Source organism: Xyrauchen texanus, chromosome 32 (genome assembly GCF_025860055.1).
Source record: "Xyrauchen texanus isolate HMW12.3.18 chromosome 32, RBS_HiC_50CHRs, whole genome shotgun sequence".
NCBI classification, from domain to species: Eukaryota; Metazoa; Chordata; class Actinopteri; order Cypriniformes; family Catostomidae; genus Xyrauchen; species Xyrauchen texanus.
The window spans coordinates 8,238,613-8,259,883 of NC_068307.1; the positions used below are offsets into that span (position 1 = coordinate 8,238,613).

General features: G+C 38.7%; 2 protein-coding genes across 2 annotated transcripts in view; one reads left to right on the plus strand and one right to left on the minus strand.

Annotated features, from left to right (window-relative positions):
- The first annotated feature begins 269 nt into the window (after nt 1-269).
- On the plus strand, nt 270-11,788 carry LOC127626097 (olfactomedin-like protein 3A). Its single transcript, XM_052101651.1, has 3 exons — nt 270-460; nt 6,641-6,926; nt 10,088-11,788. The coding sequence occupies exons 1-3, from the start codon at nt 359-361 to the stop codon at nt 10,870-10,872; spliced, it is 1,173 nt and encodes a 390-aa protein (XP_051957611.1). The 5' UTR covers nt 270-358; the 3' UTR covers nt 10,873-11,788.
- Nucleotides 11,789-11,914: 126 nt separating this feature from the next.
- LOC127626098 (synaptotagmin-6-like) overlaps nt 11,915-21,271 on the minus strand; it is a 42,138-nt gene continuing 32,781 nt past the window's right edge. Inside the window, exons 2-7 of the mRNA XM_052101652.1 lie at nt 20,736-21,111; nt 19,694-20,270; nt 15,742-15,862; nt 15,373-15,544; nt 15,107-15,257; nt 11,915-14,717 (exon numbers count right to left, since the gene is read on the minus strand). Coding sequence (XP_051957612.1) covers nt 14,646-14,717; nt 15,107-15,257; nt 15,373-15,544; nt 15,742-15,862; nt 19,694-20,270; nt 20,736-21,111 — 1,469 coding nt within the window. The 3' untranslated portion in view covers nt 11,915-14,645. The remainder of the gene's footprint in view (nt 14,718-15,106; nt 15,258-15,372; nt 15,545-15,741; nt 15,863-19,693; nt 20,271-20,735; nt 21,112-21,271) is intronic.

The window sequence follows — 21,271 nt, forward strand, 5'->3', positions numbered from 1 at the left end:
TTAACTCCAGTGAATATTTGGAAAAATTATTACCACTAATTATTGGATAGAATATAATAAATATTATTTTATTTTTAATATTTTTGTAAAGATTCCTGAATGTTTGAAGTAATTTAGACATACCGGAAATCAATAATGGATACTGTCTTGTGTTTAAATATGGTCACTGAGTTTTACCAGAAAAGGAGATGTAGGCAATCCATCTCTCTGGTGAAGAGAAAGCAAAGAGCTGCTCCAGATGTGTTAGGCTCCTCCTCTAACTCCAGTCTGTCTCAAAACATTCCAGTTCTGTACAAGGGCTTTGCCACACCGCCTGCACACATTCACAGTTTCCAAGCAATCTCCTCTGGTCTTTAAGATGAGAGCCATCCATTTCCTCGTCCTTGTTCTCTCTGGCCTGGTTGGAGCACAGCAGCAGGCACTCATGGACTACTTGGAGAGAAGACTCCTTGCCATTGAGGTAAGAATAACCATGGTCTCCCAGTCAGACCCTGGCCTCCAGATACAGGCTTGCAAGAATCTGCAGATATCTGAGAAGAGTAGAGCTAAAAGAAAAAAGAAAGCAAAAAGTTTGAATTTTTTATGAAAAGGCTTATATGTTTAAGTAAGTAGTGCAAGCAGATGTTAGTTGGTATATATGATGACTGATGACTTCTGTCATCACTTACTTTCTTCTCAGGAACAAAAAAGGAGATGTTAGGTGTTACAAGATTTCTCTTCATAGTAATATGAATTTGGAAAGCATGAAGGTGTTAATAATGACAGAATTGTCATTTTTGGGTGAACTAATCTTTTAATACACAGTAGTCAAAAGTGTTAATTTGATATGCAGTAACCTCTATAGGATGTTCCCTATGGATCTACAATTACTTGAAAGCTAGTAGTACGTGTTCATGACAAAACAGTCAAACTAGAAAAAGACGGAAAAACACACTGCCTGTCTTCTGTTTTTCATTGCCCTTTCACTCCACGCCTACTGCCAGGATGTATTCTCGCAGGGTTTGAGTCAGTCTCTCCTCTGTGTCTTGGATCTGGCCACATGAAGGACATTTTCTGTTTCTCTTTTCTGTGCTGACTCTGCACTTACAGTATTTGACAGGTGATCCATTTCATGTTATTATGCTATAACACACTTCTCTTCTTCTTCTTTCCTTCCACTGAGTCACAAATAATAATAATAATAAAAAAAAACACTTTCTGCCAAAGGTTTATCCATCTGCAGTGTAAATGTTTTAATGCCACAGTGCTGATGAATTTTTCAGCTGTCAAGGGAGGGGTTATCTTTGAATAATTTACACTCATGAGGCTGCCTGACTCAGTATTAAGTGTACACAAGTTCATGGTTTAATATGTATGACTGTCTGTCTATAACATGCATAAAAGAAAACACAAGCTGAAATCATTGTCTACATGATCTAACACAGCCAGTAGTTAATGGAATAATAAAACAAACAAAAATTCAAATTAAGATAGATACTTCTAGATTACTTCTTCAGCACTGATAGATTTTTTCACTTGTTTTGACTATAAAAACTCTGCCAGTACAGTAAGACAAAATACACGTGTTAAAATACATTCTCTGAAAAACCTAAATATCTTATGCAGTGTTGTTTCTAAAACAAGATAAATTAAATAGATCTTGTTTTAAGGATTTTAGATATTTTTACAGGAAAACAATAAAAAAAATATTATCAAGAATATGTTTTTGCCCTATTATCAAAGGTCTTAATAGAAAAAAAGATATTATGATCCAACGTAACGTGCCTTGTATCGTGATGTAAAATGGCTAGAAATAGCATTTTAGCCTAGCGTAATGCTGACAAATTACACAAGGTTTATTTATATTTCTTCTGCTCCAAACTTACTTCTCTGTCTGCTCGTATGAATGTAACACATCATAAGAAAGTTGTTAAAATGCACTTTGGATCGCATCATTTATATGTATAAATATTTTCCATCTGAAAGGACTAAATATTAAATGAAACAAATGATAATAAAATGCAAAGTAATCTCTTCAGTAATCAAAATACTTTTTAAATGTAACTGTATTCTAATTACCAATGATTTAAATTGTAACTGTAGTGGAATACAGTTACTTGTATTTTGTATTTTAAATACGTAATCCCATTACATGTATTCCGTTACTCCCCAACACTGGTTATAGAAGCTATTTTAACCACTCGCTGATGTTTTAAATTAATATATACATAATGTGTTTTTTTGTATGTATCTGTATGTATGTATTGTATGTATTGTATGTATTTTGTATGTAGCGCCTGCATTCATGGCGCTAATGCTAACGTGCTATAAGTGGTAGTAATAAGAGTTGGGAATATTACTTTTCAAATGTATTTTGTAATGTATTCCATTAGATTTCTCAAGGTCAGTAACGGAATTCAAGTACTCTGGATTTCTTCTACAGCACTGGAAGATTTTTTTAATTGTTTTGAATATAAACAATTAATGACTGGTGAAAATAACAGAACAATAACAGAAAATACATTATGTGAAAAAAAGATAAAAGAAATAAAAGCACCTCATGTAAATGTATCTTGTTTTAAGGATATTGTTTAGGTTTTTCAAAAAAATAAAAATAATTTTTACTCAAAAATAAGATTCTTGCATTACATCTTTTCCCTAATATCAAATAAAAAACAAATATGATCAAACATGGATTTTCTTATTAGAATTAATTATGAAATATAATCCTGCTTGCTAATATGTGTATGAAAGGGCTAGAAATAGCATTTTAGCATGGGATAAAGCAAAATGTTCACATGAACATTTACTCAAGGTTAACTATATCTGCTGCTCCAAAAATACCCCACAGAGTGTTTACAACAACATCTTTTTATAGTTGTATGTCGATTCTGTTTATAGAATGAGGCAGAAAATGTATATTATTTGTAGTTCCCCTTCTGTCACTCACTCGACGTTGTGTCGTTGTAGTGACACTAGGAGTCGCTCTTGGGAGCCCCAAAACACCTCAGATCTTTGAGAAAAGGCCAATGAGAATGGAGAATGCTGGAGGCGATTTGGGGGCTCCAATGGGTTTGGATTTGCCGGGCAATCACCGCGGGCCGCTCATTCCCTAGTACGCTCGTCCCGCTCACACTCACTACCCTTGATGGCGAGGTGGCCGAGGGTTGTGCTGCGATTCCTCAGGTGGATAAGGCAGTTGCGGTGTACTTGTGCCCGCAAAGTGCAGCCACTTGGTGGAGTCACCCAGCACTCCTTTCCAGGGCCTGTAGGACTATGTCGTCTCTGGTGGCTCTCATTCCTCGACATTATATTTCCTGCTCCCCCCGCCACAAGGCCCCACCCCCAGGTACGTAAGATGCAATCATTCCTTTAGTGCCCCTCGCCTGGAGTTTGGTTTCATGGTTAGTGCTTTCCAACCCTTCATGCTGGTTGGCCAGGACCCTCCGACTCAGCTACATGATTCAGTTCGCCAGGCAACTGCCTCAGTTCCGCAGAATCCACTTCACAAAGGTGAAGGGCGAAAATGCTGCGTCATGCGCACAGAAATAGCGGTCCTTCTGCAGAAAGGCGCAATAGAGCCTGTCCCTCCAGCCGAGATGAAGAAAGGATTCTACAGCCCTTACTTCATCGTACCGAAGAAGGCGGTGGGTTGCGGCCAATCTTGGTCCTGCGAGTTCTGAACTGGGCCTTCTACAGACTCCCATTCAAGATGCTGATGCAGAAGCGCATTTTGCTGTACGTCCGGAATCAAGATTGGTTCGCGGCGGTAGACCTGAAGGACGTGTACTTTCACGTCTTGGTTTTACCGTGACACAGACTACTGTTCAGTACAAGGTCCTCCCCTTCGGCCTGTCCCTGTCCCCTCGCGTCTTCACAAAGGTCGCAGAGGCAGCTCTTGCCCCATTAAGGGAAAATGGCATCTGCATACTCAACTACCTCGATGACTAGCTGATTCTACCTGGTGCTCACGCACCTCAGCCAGCCAGGGCTTCAGGTCATCTGGGAAAAGAGCATGCTGTCCCCGGTTCAGAGCACCTCTTTTCTCGGCATGGAGTGCTAGTCTCAATGATAGCGCCCCTCATGTGCGCAGTCGGTGCTGAGCTGCCTGAATTAATTCAGGCGGCAGATAGCCGGTTCCACTGAAGTAATTTCAGAGGCTCCTGGGGTATATGGCGTCCTTGGTGGTTGTCACGCCGCTCAGATTGATGCATATGAGATCACTTCAGCTGTGGCATCAGACTCGAGTGCCGAGATGGGCATGGCACTGCAGCACACATCACGTGGCCATCACGCCGGTCTGCCGCCACTTGTTCAGACCTTTGACAGACCTTGCATTTCTGTGGGCATGAGTCCCCCTACAGCAAGTGTCCAGGCACATCGTGGTTACGACAGATGCCTCCAAGCTAGGCTGGGGCGCCGTGTGCAACTGGCACGCAGCTGCCAGCTCCTGGACAGGACTGCGGCTGTGTTGGCCCATCAAATTAGTTTTTGGCAGAACAGCTCGCACTGTGAAGGCTATTGCCGTTTATCCAGGGAAAGAACGTGTTGGTTCGGATGGACAAAATAGTGATGGTAACATATATAAACCACTACGGCAGCTTACGTTCTCGTCGCATGCCGCAACTCGCCCGCCATTTCCTCATCTCGAGTCAGCAGCGGCTGAGGTTGCTGTGGGCCACTCATGTCCCAGGCAGCCTCAACGCCACAGCGGATGCACTGTCACAGCAGGTGATGCTCAGGGGAGAGTGGAGAATCCACCCCCAAGTGGTCCAGGTGGTTTGGAGTCGATTCGGCAAAGCACAGATAGACCTGTTTGCTTCCCGGGAATCCTCCCACTGCCTGCTCTGGTATTCCTTGATGGGAGCCCCCCTTGGGACAGAGGCACCGACACACAGCTTGCCCCGGGGGTTGCGAATACGCGTTCCCCCAGTGAGCCTACTTGCACAGACTCTGAGCAAGGTCAGGGAGGATGAGGAACCAGTCACCCTCATGATGCCATACTAGCCCACCCAGACTTAGTTTTCCGACCTCACGCTCCTCGCGACAGCACCTCCCTGGCAAATTCCCCTGAGGAAGGATTTTATAATCTCTGGGCTGAGCCTGTCTCATCCAGTGTTTTGTCAGGTACGAACAGTTAAGTTTGGTAGTGCAGGAAAGCTGGCTGGGTGTATCGCTTGCATGTGAAGACTTGTGCTATCTCTCCCATGCAAGTTCATGAACCATGAACCCTGGATGCCCGTCCTCCCTAGCCCTATGGTTTGCAAATACTGTGGAAGAATTCGCAGTCGGACCCAGTACGTGTGCTAATGTGCCCTGTATTGGAGTAGGTGCTCCTCAGGTGCCGGTTACCTCTGTATTCCCCTATGATGTATCTTCCGCGGTACGGTCTCCCTATCAGTAGATCTGCATCTCTCTTGGGCAGAGCCCTCTCTGCCCCTGTCAGTGTGTTGTAGATCTCCTCCCCTTTGAGGCAGGACCTACCACCGTATCTCTTCCATGTGCGGCTGTGATTCCATGTGATGTATTTGCCACATGTTAACCTCCCTTTCAGGGCAGGATGTGGTCTGTGTGGGGTCTTTTCCCCCTGAAAGAATAGGATAGGAAAAGAACACCTTCCCCTGGCGAATATAATGAGCATTAAAAGGCCCCAGCTGTATAACTAAATACTCTGTGGAGAGAAAACATAGAAAGAAAAGCTACGTGAGATACGTCTTTTCCCCCCAGGGATATGGGGAACTATTCAATGTTTTTTGGGGCATTGGGGGAAGCTACGTGCAGTCCGAGTGTATCTGCTTTTAAGCAAGCCTTAGCCTGCTTGCACCTGCATTGGCACACAGTTCAACTTTTGTGGCATTTTGTATAGGGACCCCTAGTGTCACTACATCGACACAACATCGAGTGAGTGACAGAAGGGGAAAGTCTTGGTTACTGTCCAAACCTCTGTTCCCTGAAGGAGGGAATGAGACGTGGTGTCCCTCTTGCCACAATGCTGTACTACCCGCTGAAATGTCCGGGACCTTGTCTCAGCTCCTCAGCACAAAACCTGAATGAATGGATGCATTCCAGCTCCCTTTATACCCGCATGCAAATTCCACTCGCCAATTCTCATTGGCCTTTTCTCAAAGATCTGAGGTGTTTTGGGGCTCCCAAGAGTGACCTCTAGTGTCACTACATCAACACAACAATAACATAGTTATTTTTTTACCACGTCCTAATTTGCATATCAATGTGGCGATTGTGATGACATTATTAGACACAAATTTTACTGTATTCACCTGTAGTGTCAACATTAAATACAGTACATTAGCTTGTATGGCCATGATATATTGCCGTAGCTAAACTTTAGCTAACTTATTACATTAGCTAGTAGCTCATGAGTCATGCATGTTAGCAAGACACAAGTTAACTATATTTGTCTTTTGACTTTTGGCTAATTAGCTGTATATGTATATATTATTTTCTTAAAAAAAAAAAAAAAAAACACCCCCGAAAAAAGGGCACTTTCTCTCGAGGAAGAAAAAGGGCAGGTGCTCAAGCCCCCCTTTAATGTCTATGTGTGCATGTGTGTGCTGCCTTGACAGATATGGTTAGAGCTGCCTAATCATATATTTTTACCGTGCCTCTTAACATTTGTTTTTGTTTATTTCTCCACTGGCAGGACCGCATCTCCTTATGGCATGAGCAGACCAGCCGCTATGCCTCCGAGCTGCGCGAGTTCAAGCAGCAGATGGTGGCACAGCTAGAGGGCCTGGACAAGAGCAAAGAAGCGGTGCGGAGCGAGCTGGACACAGTGGGCACGCGCGTAGATCGCGTGGAGAGAGAAATGGACTACCTCGAAACACAGAATGGTGCGCAGCCTTGCGTGGACGTGGATGACAAGCTGGTGGAGCAGCAGGTGACGGTTGTCAAGGAGAGGAACAAAGCCAAGTATGCCAAGCTCACAGGTATAAGCACACATAGTTGGATACTAATGTTTGTCTTTAATGCAGCATTATGGCATGAGCCATTGCTACACATTAATAAGCTCTTAAAGGGATAGTCCCCCCCCCAAATTTTATTTTGTCATTGTCATTTTGTCTTTCTTCTGTGGAACACAAAAGGTGTTTGGCAGAATGACAGGCTCAGTCACAATTCACTTTCATTGTATGGTAAAAAAAAGATGCAATACAAGTAAATGGTTACTTACATTAAATGTGCACACAGTAATTCTTTCCTCATAATTTTTTTAACTCTTTATTAAAAACTTTGTAATTTTGCAATATATGGGGGAAATCATGACCACTCACATTAAAATGAAGACTCCAGTCATATCAGTAACCTAAAAAAAGTTGTTTTGTCATGTAGAGGGTCCACACTTGGGGGCTGCCATGTTAGAATCACAGGACCAGTCAAATACTACTTGCTTAATCTCAGTAACTGTTCTGTTATTTGACACTTGCACTAATTAATTGATTCATGTCTGACATTGAATACATTATTTCTACAATGGCAGCTGAAACTGAAAACTATTAATTTAAAATGATTCTAACATGTTATTTTTACATGGCAAACCCCATGAGTGGACCCTGTCCATGTAAAATAAAACAGCTTTTATAAACTTACTAATATGATTGGTGTCTTCATCTCATGTAAGTGCTCATGGTTTTATTAGAGCTGTCAGAATTAACATATTAAAATTAAATTAAAAATAGATGCCAGAGAGGGTTCCAGTGATGGCCACCAGTAAACTTTGGGAACATTTAATGTTACTTGAATTGGTGCTATTTTAGTGCATTTCTATCTTTATACTGTAGAATACTTTGTTTGGAAACTGTCAATAAAAGCTTATTGTTACACATTGTTTTCTTTTCTAAGATGAAACTAAATGCAGAAAAAAGTATGTTTAGAGTAAAATTTAAGAACTTTCAAATTCTGTGATTATTCGCGATTAACTATGACAAATCATGCGATTAATAGCGATTCAATATTTTAATTGACTGACAGATGGATTTTATATATATGTTTCAAAATTGTAATTAATTAATTTCTTGAGGAATAAAACATTTTTAATGTGGAAAAATGACAAGGGAACACCTTTAAAAAGTATAGAAAAAATTGCCAGACTTTGTGCTGCTCCTTGTGTGTAGCACCTGCAGCTCTGCATATCCTTCTGAAGACACCCAGCGTTAGAACAACAGTCACAATGTATAAAGGCTTTGCAAAAGAGGCTATAATTTAAGAAAGGGGACAGTTAAAACTATAACCTGCAGCTTGCAGCAAAATGTTGTTGCTCATGTCACATGCAAAGAGACCGTTTACATAGAAGTCTTAAAGGCACAGCAGCAAAACTCTAAGACCCCTTTTCCACCTGGTATTACAATGATCACTTGTGTTCAGATTTGGAGAGGATGGTCACTGTTTCATGATGACATACATCAGTAACCCTGTCAGTGTGTTACTGCTCGATATTTAATCCCAAAAAAGTCACCAAAGACTAAGAAAATGTGAAAAAATGGCACGATCTTTCTCCCAGTTGTGGTTGAAAATTAATCTAACCACAAACACAACATGTCAAGAAGAATGATCTGTCATTTTAATGGATTACCTGTATTAAAGGAGTTTCAGGTGTTCATGCTTCACTTCTGTGTTGATATCAGACACACTAAAGAAGATCCGCGAAGCTCTTGTGATTGTGTATGTATCCATTTTTTAAAATGTTCAGATTTTACGGTTATTTCCACTTAATGCTGCTCATAATCAGCAAACTTCTGTTTTATCGCAGCTGTTAATTGACAGGTGAGGGGTGGTGCTTCACTGCTGCCAGAATAAATAAAGGATTAATTTACAACTTAAATGTGATGCTGTCACATGCGATTTTGACCACATTCATATGTGTTTTTTGTGATCCGAAAACCACATATTTTAATATCAAGTAGAAACAGGGTCTAAGTGTTAGGAGGGGCTGGAAAATAACAGGTATATAATAACAGACAGAAAAAAACTGGTAAGAAGCATAAGCAATATTTAAAAGGCGAGAAAGTCAAGGTAGCAAATTCAACCACTCATGCTCTCAGCTATTAGAACCAGACAGAGTATTCTACATAATGCATTAAATAGAGGTCTAATCTTTCTGAAGTTCTCATTTAGAAAACCACTTAGAAGTACTAAATAAAATCTATTATTATTTCATCATCTAGAGAGACGGTAATTATAATGCTGAAGGACAAATCCGGATGCTTTCCACATAGTGCCTCTACACTTCAGCAGCTCCATATTGCCTTTTCATAGTACATAGCAACACGTCTGATTAACTCAGACTGTCATTAGTTTGCTGTGTATTCCCATTAGGGTTTAGTGTTAAATCAGGCTTTAGTAAGCACATAGTAAGTAATAATACGATGAAGTGCAGTATAAACTTAGTAGCTGAACAGAAAAGGGCAGGCATTAATGTACATTAAGTACAGCAAGCAAGAGACAGATTGCCAAGGCTGTGACATTAAATAATCGATGATAAAAATAATTGAAGGGAAAAGCTATGTGCCCTAATTAAAGGTGATGTGTGGAATTTTTTGATGTTAAAATATTTTCTCTGATCTCAGTTTAAAGGTGCACTCAGTAACTTTTGACACCTAGCGGCTTGGAATGGATGCAGCATCATTCAAAATCAATAGTTTTCAGTTTCAGATGCCATTGTAGAAATGTAGTTTTCACAGTCAGCCATGATTACTTCAATCAATTAGTGAACGAGTCAAATGAAATGGATGGTTACTGAGATAAAGCGAGTAGTATTCGGCTGGTCTTGTGATTCTAACATGGCAGCCCCCTTGTGCGGATCCTCTACATGAAGAATAAAACAGCATTAATAAGGTTATTGATATGACTGGAGTCTTCATTTTAATGTAAGTGGACATGATTTCCCACATACATTGCAAAATTAAAATTCATGTCTTTAGGAGTTACATTTTTTTCAATGAGGAGCAAAAAAATCACTGAGTGCACCTTTAATATGTAGAGACATTCAAAATATTACTTTGTTTGAGCATCCCAACCAACTATATACTAACCTTTAAGCGTCTAAATTAAAAATGTTCTCTTATACTATCATTTTACACTCTGTTGTGTTTAGACTGTAGTGACATGATCTCCAGCATCAAAGCCATGAAAATCCTCAAACGAGTGGGCGGCACTAAAGGAATGTGGACCAAAGACATGGGAAGTGCCGCTGGGAAGATCTATATCTTAAATGGGACAGATGATAATACCCTCTATGAATTTGGTACAGTCCGTGAATTCACCTCCTCCCAAGGTACATCTGGTGCCACTACCATCCAGCTCCCCTCCTCCTGGCGTGGTATGGGCCATGCTGTCTACAAAAACCATCTGTATTATGTGAAGGAGGGTGAGGAAATGAGACTAATGAAGTTTGATCTTCAGAAGAGCATAGTTGTGGACAGTGCTGTGTTTCCAGCTAAAAACCAGCTCCCTGTTTATAGCCTGAATCCAGAGACATTCATTGATCTAGCAGCAGATGAAGAAGGTCTTTGGGCCATCTATGCCACTCAGGAGAATGAAAGGCACATCTCTCTTGCAAAGATAGACCCCAAAACGCTTGACATTGAACAGATGTGGGACACCCCTTGTGTGAGGGAGAACGCAGAGGCGGCGTTTGTGATCTGCGGTACCGTCTACGTGGTCTACAACTCTAAACTACCCAGCCGATCCCGAATTCAGTGCGTCTTTGATGTCAGTGACATGGTCACAAACGATGATGCTCCACATGTGTACTTTCCTAAGAGATACGGCACTCATTCCAGCCTGAAATATAACCCATTGGAGCAGCTGCTTTATGCTTGGGATGATGGCTATCAAATCCTCTACAAACTCCAAATGAAAAAGAAGCTGGAAGTGTAGAATGTATACTGTGTTATTAGCTTGCTTTATATTATACAACCTGGCCTAAAGGAATAGTTCACCCAAAAGATAAAATTCTCCCACAAGCCATCCCAGATATGTATGACTTTCTTTTTCTGCTGAACACAAACTAAGGTATTTAGAAGGATATCTCAGTTCTGTAGGTTAATAAAATGCAAGTCAACATGGTCCAAAACTTTGAAGCTCAAAAAAAGCAAATAAAGGCAGCATAAAAGTAATCCGTACGACTCCAGTGTTTAAACCCATGCTTTCAGAAGCGATATGATAGGTGTGGGTGAGAAACAGATCAGTATTTAAGTAGCCTATGTTGCAATATGCATAAAAAATGTGAATTGCCAAAAACAAAAGAAAAACCCTTAGAAGGGACGAGCATGTAAGGGGGCTGTTTGAAAGTGGAGATTTATAATAAAATAAGGAATTCAAATGGTATCTGCTTCTTACCCACCTATCATATTGCTTCAGAAAACATAGATTTAACCAATGGAATCTAATGGATTACTTTTATGCTGACTTTATCACATTTTTGTTGCTTTTGGAGTTCTGATCACCATTCACTTGCATTGTATGGACCTACAGATCAGAGATATTCATAGAAAAAAATCTTAGTTTATGTTCAGCAGAAGAACGAAAGTCGTGCACATCTGAGATTGCATGAGGGTGAGTAAATGATGAGAGATTATCAGTTTTGGGTGAACTATTATTTTTAACAGACTATGATTGACTCACAAGTCAATATGTTTTGACATTTGTAGTTACAGAGAGTAAAAGGAAAGCACAACATAACATTGATTGGACACACTTTGGTTGGTCATATTATAAAAATCAATGTACAGGACTTCAAAAACACAAACTTATTTTGCCTGGTGCAGAACTATTAAAATGCTTTTTTATCATACGCTGACATGAAATGTGATTTTTTTCAACATTAATTTAAAGTTCAATTCTTATCTCTCATTTGTGAACAAACTGCATTGATATGTGGTTATTATTGTGTTTTAAGTGCTTTGTTTTCTGTTCACTGAAATTAACACTTTTGACAAAATCTGTTAGCTAAGCAGGCGAGGTTTATAACACTACATAAAGACATGGCCATGTAATGTCAAAAAGCTTACAAATTACCATAACAAACAATTATCATGGAAGAATGGGAACAACAAAAAAACAAACAAACTGCAGATACAGTTGAGGCAAGAACTTTAATCACACCTTTCAAGTACAAGAGGAAGTTCTGAAACAATAACTGTACATTTACAAATACACTTTATCAATATAAAAGTGGAAAGTTACTCTTCAGCTCTTCAATCAGTCTTTTCATACAGAAACAATAATCAAAAAGATTATTGTTACAATGGGTTCCAGCCAGGCCAAACCAACAAAATATGTCATGTTATTTATTTGAGGAGAAAACACCTTAAAGCTTACAGGAAAAATACGACCAAAGGTTTGTCACAATTGATGTAAAATACAAAATGTTTCCTTGTAAAACGGTAAATGATAACATTAATTTATTTGATTTTACATGAAAGTACTTCAAGTCTTGTTAGTACACCAAGAAGTTTCTGAATCCTTTAGTTCTGTCATGCTTTCAACACAAACCTTGGTATTCATTATGGTTTTACTTTGGAAGCTACAATTACTGCATGGTGAAATGATGAGAATTTTACAGAGTTATGTATTATGGATCATGAAAGATAAAGCTGTGCATGGCTGTGTTTTATTAACTGAACTTGATTGAGAAAATGATAGCAAATTGAAATAGATTAATAACAATCAGCAACTTAAAAAGATTGTCAAAATATTAAATCCAAGTAAAACCTCTACAATTTTTACAGTGATGATGAGATATTTGTAGACAGGATATACTGTAAATGGCTCTTGGCATTAATGGTGGCAGAACACATTCTGTACTTCACAAACAAAAGGAAGATCAGTGGAATATTTCTGCTCTGTAAACAATATACAACACTTCTGCTAATATATCTCAAAAGGATGAACATAATGAGGAATTCACATATCTTTGTTAAAACACTTTCCTCTTATTTAACACAGGTATTTTATATTCAAAGAAGACAAAAAAGAACTAGAAGGAAGTTATGGCTAAAATATAATAAAATGTATCTTCATACTATTATAATGTCAATGAAAATATCTGATACATCTACCAATTATACAGTCTTCAGTCTATAGTCACAAAACAATTTTTGCGAGTGCACAAAGCACAGCAATATGCGCGAGGACTGTACACGAATCTAATCCAATTTTTGTGAGAACGAGAAATCTAAGTGCAATTGTCATGACAGCGTAATGCGCAAGTGGGCATGGGTGGGAGTGTTTGTGCTATCTGCGGGTGAATGCGCGCAAACTGGAGGTTTATTTGACGTAAATTAAGTGCGGCAAAGCACAATTAGCTAATTTCTTGAGAAATAGATAATTGCACTAGACAATTTCAAAAGGACATCTGTTTTCTGTGTAAAGTCTAAACTCAATTCCTGGATTTGCAGTTTGGAGATTCCACCCACAGGGGGTAATAAAGATAATGTGAAATGCTTTCTGATACAATCACTGTTAATACTAGCCATTATTTGTTTGTCAATAGATGACAAATATGAATAATACTTTTTTCTATAATATAATAAAGGGTAAATACAAATTCTAACTAGAACCCATTTTCCATGGGTATAAAAGGAGCGTGTCACTGTCATATCAATTAGAGGTAGACCGATATCGGTTTTACAGAATAATTGTTTCTGATAGTTGCTTTTTGGAACTATAGATTATTGGCAAAAATCTATGCTGATAGTTGTCGATAGATCTTACATACATTTTTTATTTCAAAATTAGAGTTCTCTGTGTGTTTCACACACTTGTTTATACTTAAAAGTCCCACATTATTCAATAAATCTTCATTTTGTCTGGTTATTAATGGGATTTTGGATGAACAATAAACTGCATCTGGGATTTTATTCATTTTTAATTCTTGCAGCCTATATGTATGTGCCCATCAAAGTAAAGAAAGAATAAGAATATTTTAAAATGTAAAAACCTATCTGCCGATTGATCAGTTATCGACCTTTCCCAACACCTTAGTTATCGGTATCTGCAAAATCCACCATCGGTTGACCTCTAATAGAAATATGCCTGACATTAAACAGGTTAATGCACAAAAGAATGTAAGTCCATATTTCTATTCTTCTAATTCATTGCACACAATCCAACTTCTTATGAATGTGCTGACTTTGTTTACATCACTGGTGCTTGACAAGGAATGGACTATATAATAGGAAGCAGACATTGCCGGGGAAGAACTGCAGAATTAAATTGCACTTGACCCAGTCCATTAGCACTTTGAGCATGCAATTTCGCCAAACCCACTTGCGCCTAGACTTAGCGCATGCTTGCACAAAAATACCAGAACTTCCTGGCGATGCCCTTTGACTTTGAATGTATGACTTATGGCATAGCACTGCACTTAGCGCTCTTAAAATAGTGCCCTCTGTGGGTTGTGGATTTACCCAATGCATGGAAGCAACACTTCAGTCCAAACACAAAAAAGGGGCTAAAACTTGGCTAGGTTCAGTTGCACTGTTAGCACAAACAGATTGGACTGCATCCTCTTTCTTACTGCTCTGTGATACATGTCCACACAGACATAAGTTGTGTCTCACGTTGTCTAAGGACATATTTAAATCACATCATCACTTCCTGGGAGATCCTTGGCTTTTGTGAAAACGTAGGGAGAGGCTCGCCCTCCCTTATGGACTGGAGGGGAGTTTGGGAGATGGACAAGACCCCTGACTGTCAAAGCTTGCAGTGCGATTCTTCCACTGAAAGAGAGGGAGAGATGAAAATAGTTTAGTCAGTGACCCTCACTCTATTATGCAAGTGAACTGAATACATATTTTTCCACCTTGGAAACATTTACAGAGAATTCTGTCATCATTTTCTCACCCATGTGTTGTTATAAACCTGTATGACTTTTTTATTTTATTTCATGGAACACAAAAGGAGATGTTAGGCAGAACATTAGCCTTAGTCACCATTTACTTTCATTGCAACTTTTTATTATATAATTAGTGACTAACATGCCTTAAATCTACATTTGTGTTCTGAGGAAGAATGTAAGTCAGACAGATTGTAAACAACATGAGGGTGTGTGAATGATGACAGAATTTTCCTTTTTAGGAGAGCTATCCCTTTAAGACTTGATAGTCACCTCCTTTTCCGACTTCTTGGGCTCTACGAGTGGATGCCAGTGAGCAATGGGTTTCCGAGGGTAAGCGAGCATCTCATTCCAGTGGTCTCTTCCCAAACCTTCAGCATGGCACCCTACCCGACAGACTCCAATGATTTCATTATGTCCCACTCTACCCATAAGGACAATTTAAGAAAGCAAAATGAAGCAAAAGAAAAATGTTGAAGTAAATATAAATTAAAAAAATTATTGAAATCACAGAATATCTGATATTGAATATTACGCACAGATCATAGTCCATGACTGATATGTGCAAGTTGACTTGATCCATATTCTCTGGAGGTATGTCAAAAATGATCGCCTCATTATATGTTGGGTTCAAAGTGTTCTTTTTAATGGAAGTTTTCTTCTTTTTCAAGCGTCTTCCATCACAAACCAGTGACACCTTCACGTAAGGATCTGTAACAAAGCAGAGAGGTGTAACATGAATTTCACAAGCTATCTTTTTTTTCTTTTCTGCTCTGAATAAGTATAAAAAAAGACATGTAATTATTTTGTTGACAATGAAAAATGCAACTATCAAGGTCGATAAACAGGCAGATGGAGCCAAGCAGAAAAATGCAAGTAATTAAAGACACTCAAAAAGGAAAGCATACCTGAATAACCAGTAATATCCATGGCTTTGAGGTTCCGGCATTTAATGACAGTAAGTGTAAGTCTCCCTGCAGTTGGCAAGTAGCAGAGAGAAAACATTACCTCTCCCAAATCCACACTCTCCTGCAAAGTCAAATAGATACACACACACAACCATTAACATGGTTTAAAATAAAATATTTACTAACAAAAATGTGTGTATTAACTGACATTCTGATGGTTCAAATTCAAACCACCACTCTTCTTCTAAGTGTTTAATTCCAGATTTCAGTTATTTAAGAATCATAAATGAAACATGGCGCCTCTGTTAATAAAAAGGTCTTCTTTAATATATTATTGGCCAAAAGTAGAGAACACCAAATGGGTTATACTCTTAGCATCCATGTTTCTTGATTACAGCGTCAAGATGTCAACATGTGAGTTCGGGAGTGACTCCTGTATTCCAAACACACATAAAACAACAATATAGGGCAGAGGATTTCAAACTAGGATCCCCAGGGGGCCTCGAGGGGGTGCTAGGGGGTCTGTGGAAAATATATGAAAAACGGCTGAATTAGACATAACTATATATTTTTAAATGAACCAATTTAAATTAATTAGGGTATTAACTTCTACATTTAAAGGAATACTTCACCCGAAAATGATCATTGCTAAAAAAACAACGCAAGTTCTCACGTAAACATTGTAACATTCTCTTGTTAGCACTCATGAACAAACACTGTACATCAAGATTTTAATCGAAAATTTACATAATTATTTGGTTGTTTCTCACCAAAATCTATTGTTTTGCTTCTGATGACTTGGAATGTGTCGCACAACTCGCATGGACTACTTTTATGATACCTTTGGGTCTTTTTTCATCTTTAGAGTGACTCACAGAAACTGCCATTATAATAATAATTAAAACATCTCCTTTTGTGTTCCGCATAAGACAGAACATCATACAGGTTTGGAACATCTTGATGAGTAAATGATGACATAATTTAAATTTTTTGTTAAACTTTTCCTTTATTTCCGGTTGTTACTCCCAAATCTATGGAGTGTATATGTGTCATATTGTGCTATTAGGCTCTGCATTCTAAGGCAATAAGCATCAGATCTGGAGATTTGATGATATCCATAAACAACTCCAAAACGCCTGAGAGAGAGGGATCAATAAATTGACATGATGGAAGACTTATGTGCACAAACACTTATTATTTCATTCTCTCATATTTAACCCATTAGATCTTGAGATATTTACTGCATTGACAGCTCAACTACTGTGTTCAGTGATCTTCAGCATCTAGTGGAATTAATCATCTGTGTTCATATACCTTATCTCAGCACTGTTAAAAGTCATGGCCGAACACACTTCTGTAGTGAGATGTGATTATGATTACCTGTAAGACAACTGGGCAATTTCACGAGTCATTGAGTAAGACAGATTCATTGAACGGCAGTTGGCATGGCTGATGTGTCCATGATATCATTAGCATTAAACATCCATTGTTTTACCCACAGGTTCTCAGTGCAGTCTGGAAAATTTTACCATTATGCCAATAATTCAAACCTATTGGCTGGATTCCAAACCTTTCCATACCACTAACATGAATTTGATTTTGGACTTACTTTGGACTTACTTAGGGCAAGTTCACCCAAAATGTTTAATTCTGGTATCAAAATTCACTCACCCTTGTGTTGTTCCAAACCTGTATGAGTTTCTTGATGCCGTGGAACATAAAATGAAATGTTAGGCAGAATGTTAGCCTCAGTCACCATTCACTTTTCATTGTATGGAAAAAAGTGAAAAGTGAAACTGTTTTTAGAACAATATGAGAGTAAGTAAATGATGACAGAATTAAAATGTTTTGGGTGAGCTATGCCTTTAATGCTAAAACGACCATAATAAGATCACTCTTTTTGAAATATGAAATATTTGTTAGAGAAACCTATGTCAAAGTGTAACAAGAAGCAGTGGTTGTCTCACATGGTGCCCTAGACACGAGTTGCTTGGAAGCTTTGGAAAGCTGCTTGGAAAATTCATTTTCAATGAGATTGGCGGGTGGAACAGAGAGCACGCACAACCCCGTCAAACTGTTGCAAATGATCGATAGAGAATTGGAGTGCACATCTGAGAGTAGTGCCCTAGATAACATTGCCGCTTAAAAGTGACTTAGGTGACTGCCTAAATTGTCTATGCCAGTATCTGTCACAGACTAGAAGAGATATGAAACGGGAACTGAAAATACAATCTCACTAACATGTAGTAACCTGAATTCTAAGTCTTAATGCTACTTCATACTGTAATCCCATAAAAGGATGTGCAGCACATTAACATGATGTAAAAGCTCCTTGAAATAGTTTGATAATAGAGAGTCTAGCCTTCTATAAAACTATAATTCTATATAACTCAACAATCAACTTTTTTATTTTTCTGATTTGACATTATATATCTCATGGTTTAAATAAGGTAGCTCCAAAATAGTGCTTTTATTTTGTTCCAATCATGTAACCTGGGTTGATACAACAAAGCAATCAAAAGTTATAGTATTACAAAAATAGTTTATCCTAGTGTTCAAAAATGTCTCCAAGTGTAGTAAGCCTCTCCAAACAAATAAAACATAATATTGTACATAAGAACTTATTACACATGCAAATACAAAAATGATTACAGGTATACTTTATCGTCAAAGCATGCAGGAATGAGTAACGAGATCCTATTTAGTAGGGCCGTCATTTGGGCCATCATTGAGTCTGTGGTACTTAGCACCATCTCCTTGTGGCCATTTGTAATTAGAGTGAATGATCCTCTCTGCCCATATTTGGATGACTTCCACCTCTGGTTGCAGTGATCTGAATCCTAATACCATCCGTTTAGCATTCCATGATGCTTTACAACATAATACATAATTTCTAGGAAAGCTAACGTGTTTTAGCCAGATAGCACATTATGTGTTGTGTGCACATTGTGCTTCATGTGGATTATTTTATGATCTATACGATTACATTGTGTGCAGGCTCATTTTAACTGGAATTATATGTGATATTTTATGTTCTGTTTATTTTTCATGAAGTTAAAAGCAAAAACGCAGCTTATAAGCAACACCTGTTTACATGTATGTCAAAGACATGTACTTAGCTATTACTCGCTATATTTTTGTCTGTGAGTAAAACAAATAGGCTGGTTGTATTATACTCTTTGAGAGCTTTCCAAAGACATATGACACATTTCTATTTGATCAGTTTTTGGCATGATTATTTGCTGATTATTTTGATGTTTTTACCAATTACGATAGTAAGAACAGTGAAAAATTAGGTCACACTTTATATTAGATGGCCTTAACTACTATGTACTTACAATAAATACATACAAGACTATGTATTTACTGTGTAACTACATGTTGTTCTGCAATATATCCACATTTGCTGCTACTGAGGTTGAGGTAGGTTTAGGAGTAAGGGTAGGGTTGTGATAAGGGGTTAGAGTTAGGATTTGGGGTAAGGGGTAAAGTTAACAGTGTAACTACAAATGCAGTTAAATGCTTTAAATGTAATTACAGTGCAACAACATGTATGTACATAATAAGTACATTGTATCAAATGGTTAAGTAAATAGTAATTTTACAATAATTGTATAATTATAAAATAAAGTACAACTTCTAAACTTTAAAACAATACCTATTTTGTGTTGGTCAATACTGTAGTTATTAATATTTTGATCATTCTTTTTTTTCTCTGTGGGCTTCAAGGGTTGAGAAAAAAAGTTACTTCTTTTGATTCAAAGTTGAGAGTTATAATTGCAGACTCAGAATTGTCTTCTGCTTGCCAAATCAATAACTTTAGTTTATTGCTCTCTAATATGTTTTTAATAGTTAATATACATTGCACAATCATAAGGGTCACATTAATGTGACAAATCACCAGTGGGGTTTTCACTCACTCACAAGTAATAAAGAGGATGAATTGTCTTACACTGGTGGCATATTGAATGTCTTTCCAGATGGTTGTCTCTTGTGAGAGATCCGAAACTTCAAAAAGGTTATCCAGTATGACCTCCCCAATCATATCATGCCGTGAGAAGCGGTCAAAGTCAAACACACTCAAGTGGAGCTTTCTAGACCCCAGCTCCTCATACGGGACTGGGAACTGGAAGGTCTCATCAAATGTGGGGTTGAGTGTCTTGCGGTGCACACGGGTCTGGAATTTACGCTTACGGTCGGGCAGCAGATAGATCTTGACGTAAGGATCTGAGCTGCCACACAAATCTTTTGCAGGTAGGTCGAAAGCCTTGAGGATGGTAACAAGAAGAAGCTCCCCCTCATAATCGTACTTAAGGGAGAAGTTGATCTTGCCACATGTTTTTTCTGTGCCATTCTTGGACGACTCCTCTGCCTCCATTGTGCTCTGTTTGTAGAGTTCCGGTTGGATGCGTCCAAGAGAGGCAGCGGTACAGGTGGGATAGTCCTCCACATCCAAAAATTCACTTCCGCGGTCCAGACTGGTGACATGGTGCATCTGTCTTGGAAGGTGCTTCTTGAAAGAACTGTGCCTGGCAACATTGAGACAATTTGGCAGCTGAATCATCCTGATATCAGGCATTGGTTCTATCACAAAAGATAAACCAGGTGCTAATCTACATTTGAATAACAACCCGTGATCTAATGCAAATTGGTGGTGTAATTAAAAGCTTGACAAAATGCAGTTCTGGTTATGTTGTAAGGTTCCCATAAAATTCTTGCAAAGTATGTTTTTACTCAGCTTAACAATGCTGAACAAGTTTAAATTTATCTAGCTCTACAATAGTAGGTTGCTATCATCTGACCTTCCTTACAGCCATTCAAAGCCAGAGACCTCCGTCAGGTCTAATTCTGTCTGACATTTACAAGATTTAAAGCATTAACATCATTAGGAATGACTGGAACTAACCTTTTACTGGCTCTGTGTATTTATAGTAAACCTCGATGGCCTAAATGTCATCAGACAAAAAATAAATAAATTGTTCCAGAACACTGACCTGTTAGAGGAGGCCGGTTCAGTGGTCTGTCGTGAGATACGTGTGCGTCTCAGCAAATGATCCTTCATGGACAGTTGAACGTCTGCAGGGATATCTGGTGACGTATGACTAATCTTCACTGCCGCCTCAAGAAAGTTCCCAGGATCTTTCAGCTTGTCTGCTGCCATGATATCTCTGAGGGACGGGTAGTGGTCACCGTGACCTTCTCTGAGTTGGTCTCTCTCTGAGCGGGTGGGGGCAAGGGTGATGGCACTGTTGGAAAGAGCTTTGCAGTGACAGGGCACCCAGCACAGCTTCCAGGTAGCGACACTGATGACGCCAAGCAGGGCAAAGCCACACACCACAAATGCAAGCAGCAGGAGACTGAAAGAAATGTCTGGACAGAAGATACAACACGGACAGAAGAGGAAAAGGTAAAAAAACACATGCAAAAGACAAATTTATGGCATACCGCCTGATATTATGCAACAGTTTTTCAATTAAACAGTTACAAAATGTACAAACATTTTATTTAAAACTTACTAGTGGTTATGAAT

Excerpts from the sequence above, each read along its gene's own strand:
- LOC127626097 (XM_052101651.1), top strand. The coding sequence starts at position 359 with ATGAGAGCCATCCATTTCCTCGTCCTTGTTCTCTCTGGCCTGGTTGGA. Across the intron at positions 461-6,640 it reads GAAGACTCCTTGCCATTGAG|GACCGCATCTCCTTATGGCA; the intron begins GTAAGAATAACC and ends CTCCACTGGCAG. Across the intron at positions 6,927-10,087 it reads CAAGTATGCCAAGCTCACAG|ACTGTAGTGACATGATCTCC; the intron begins GTATAAGCACAC and ends TGTTGTGTTTAG.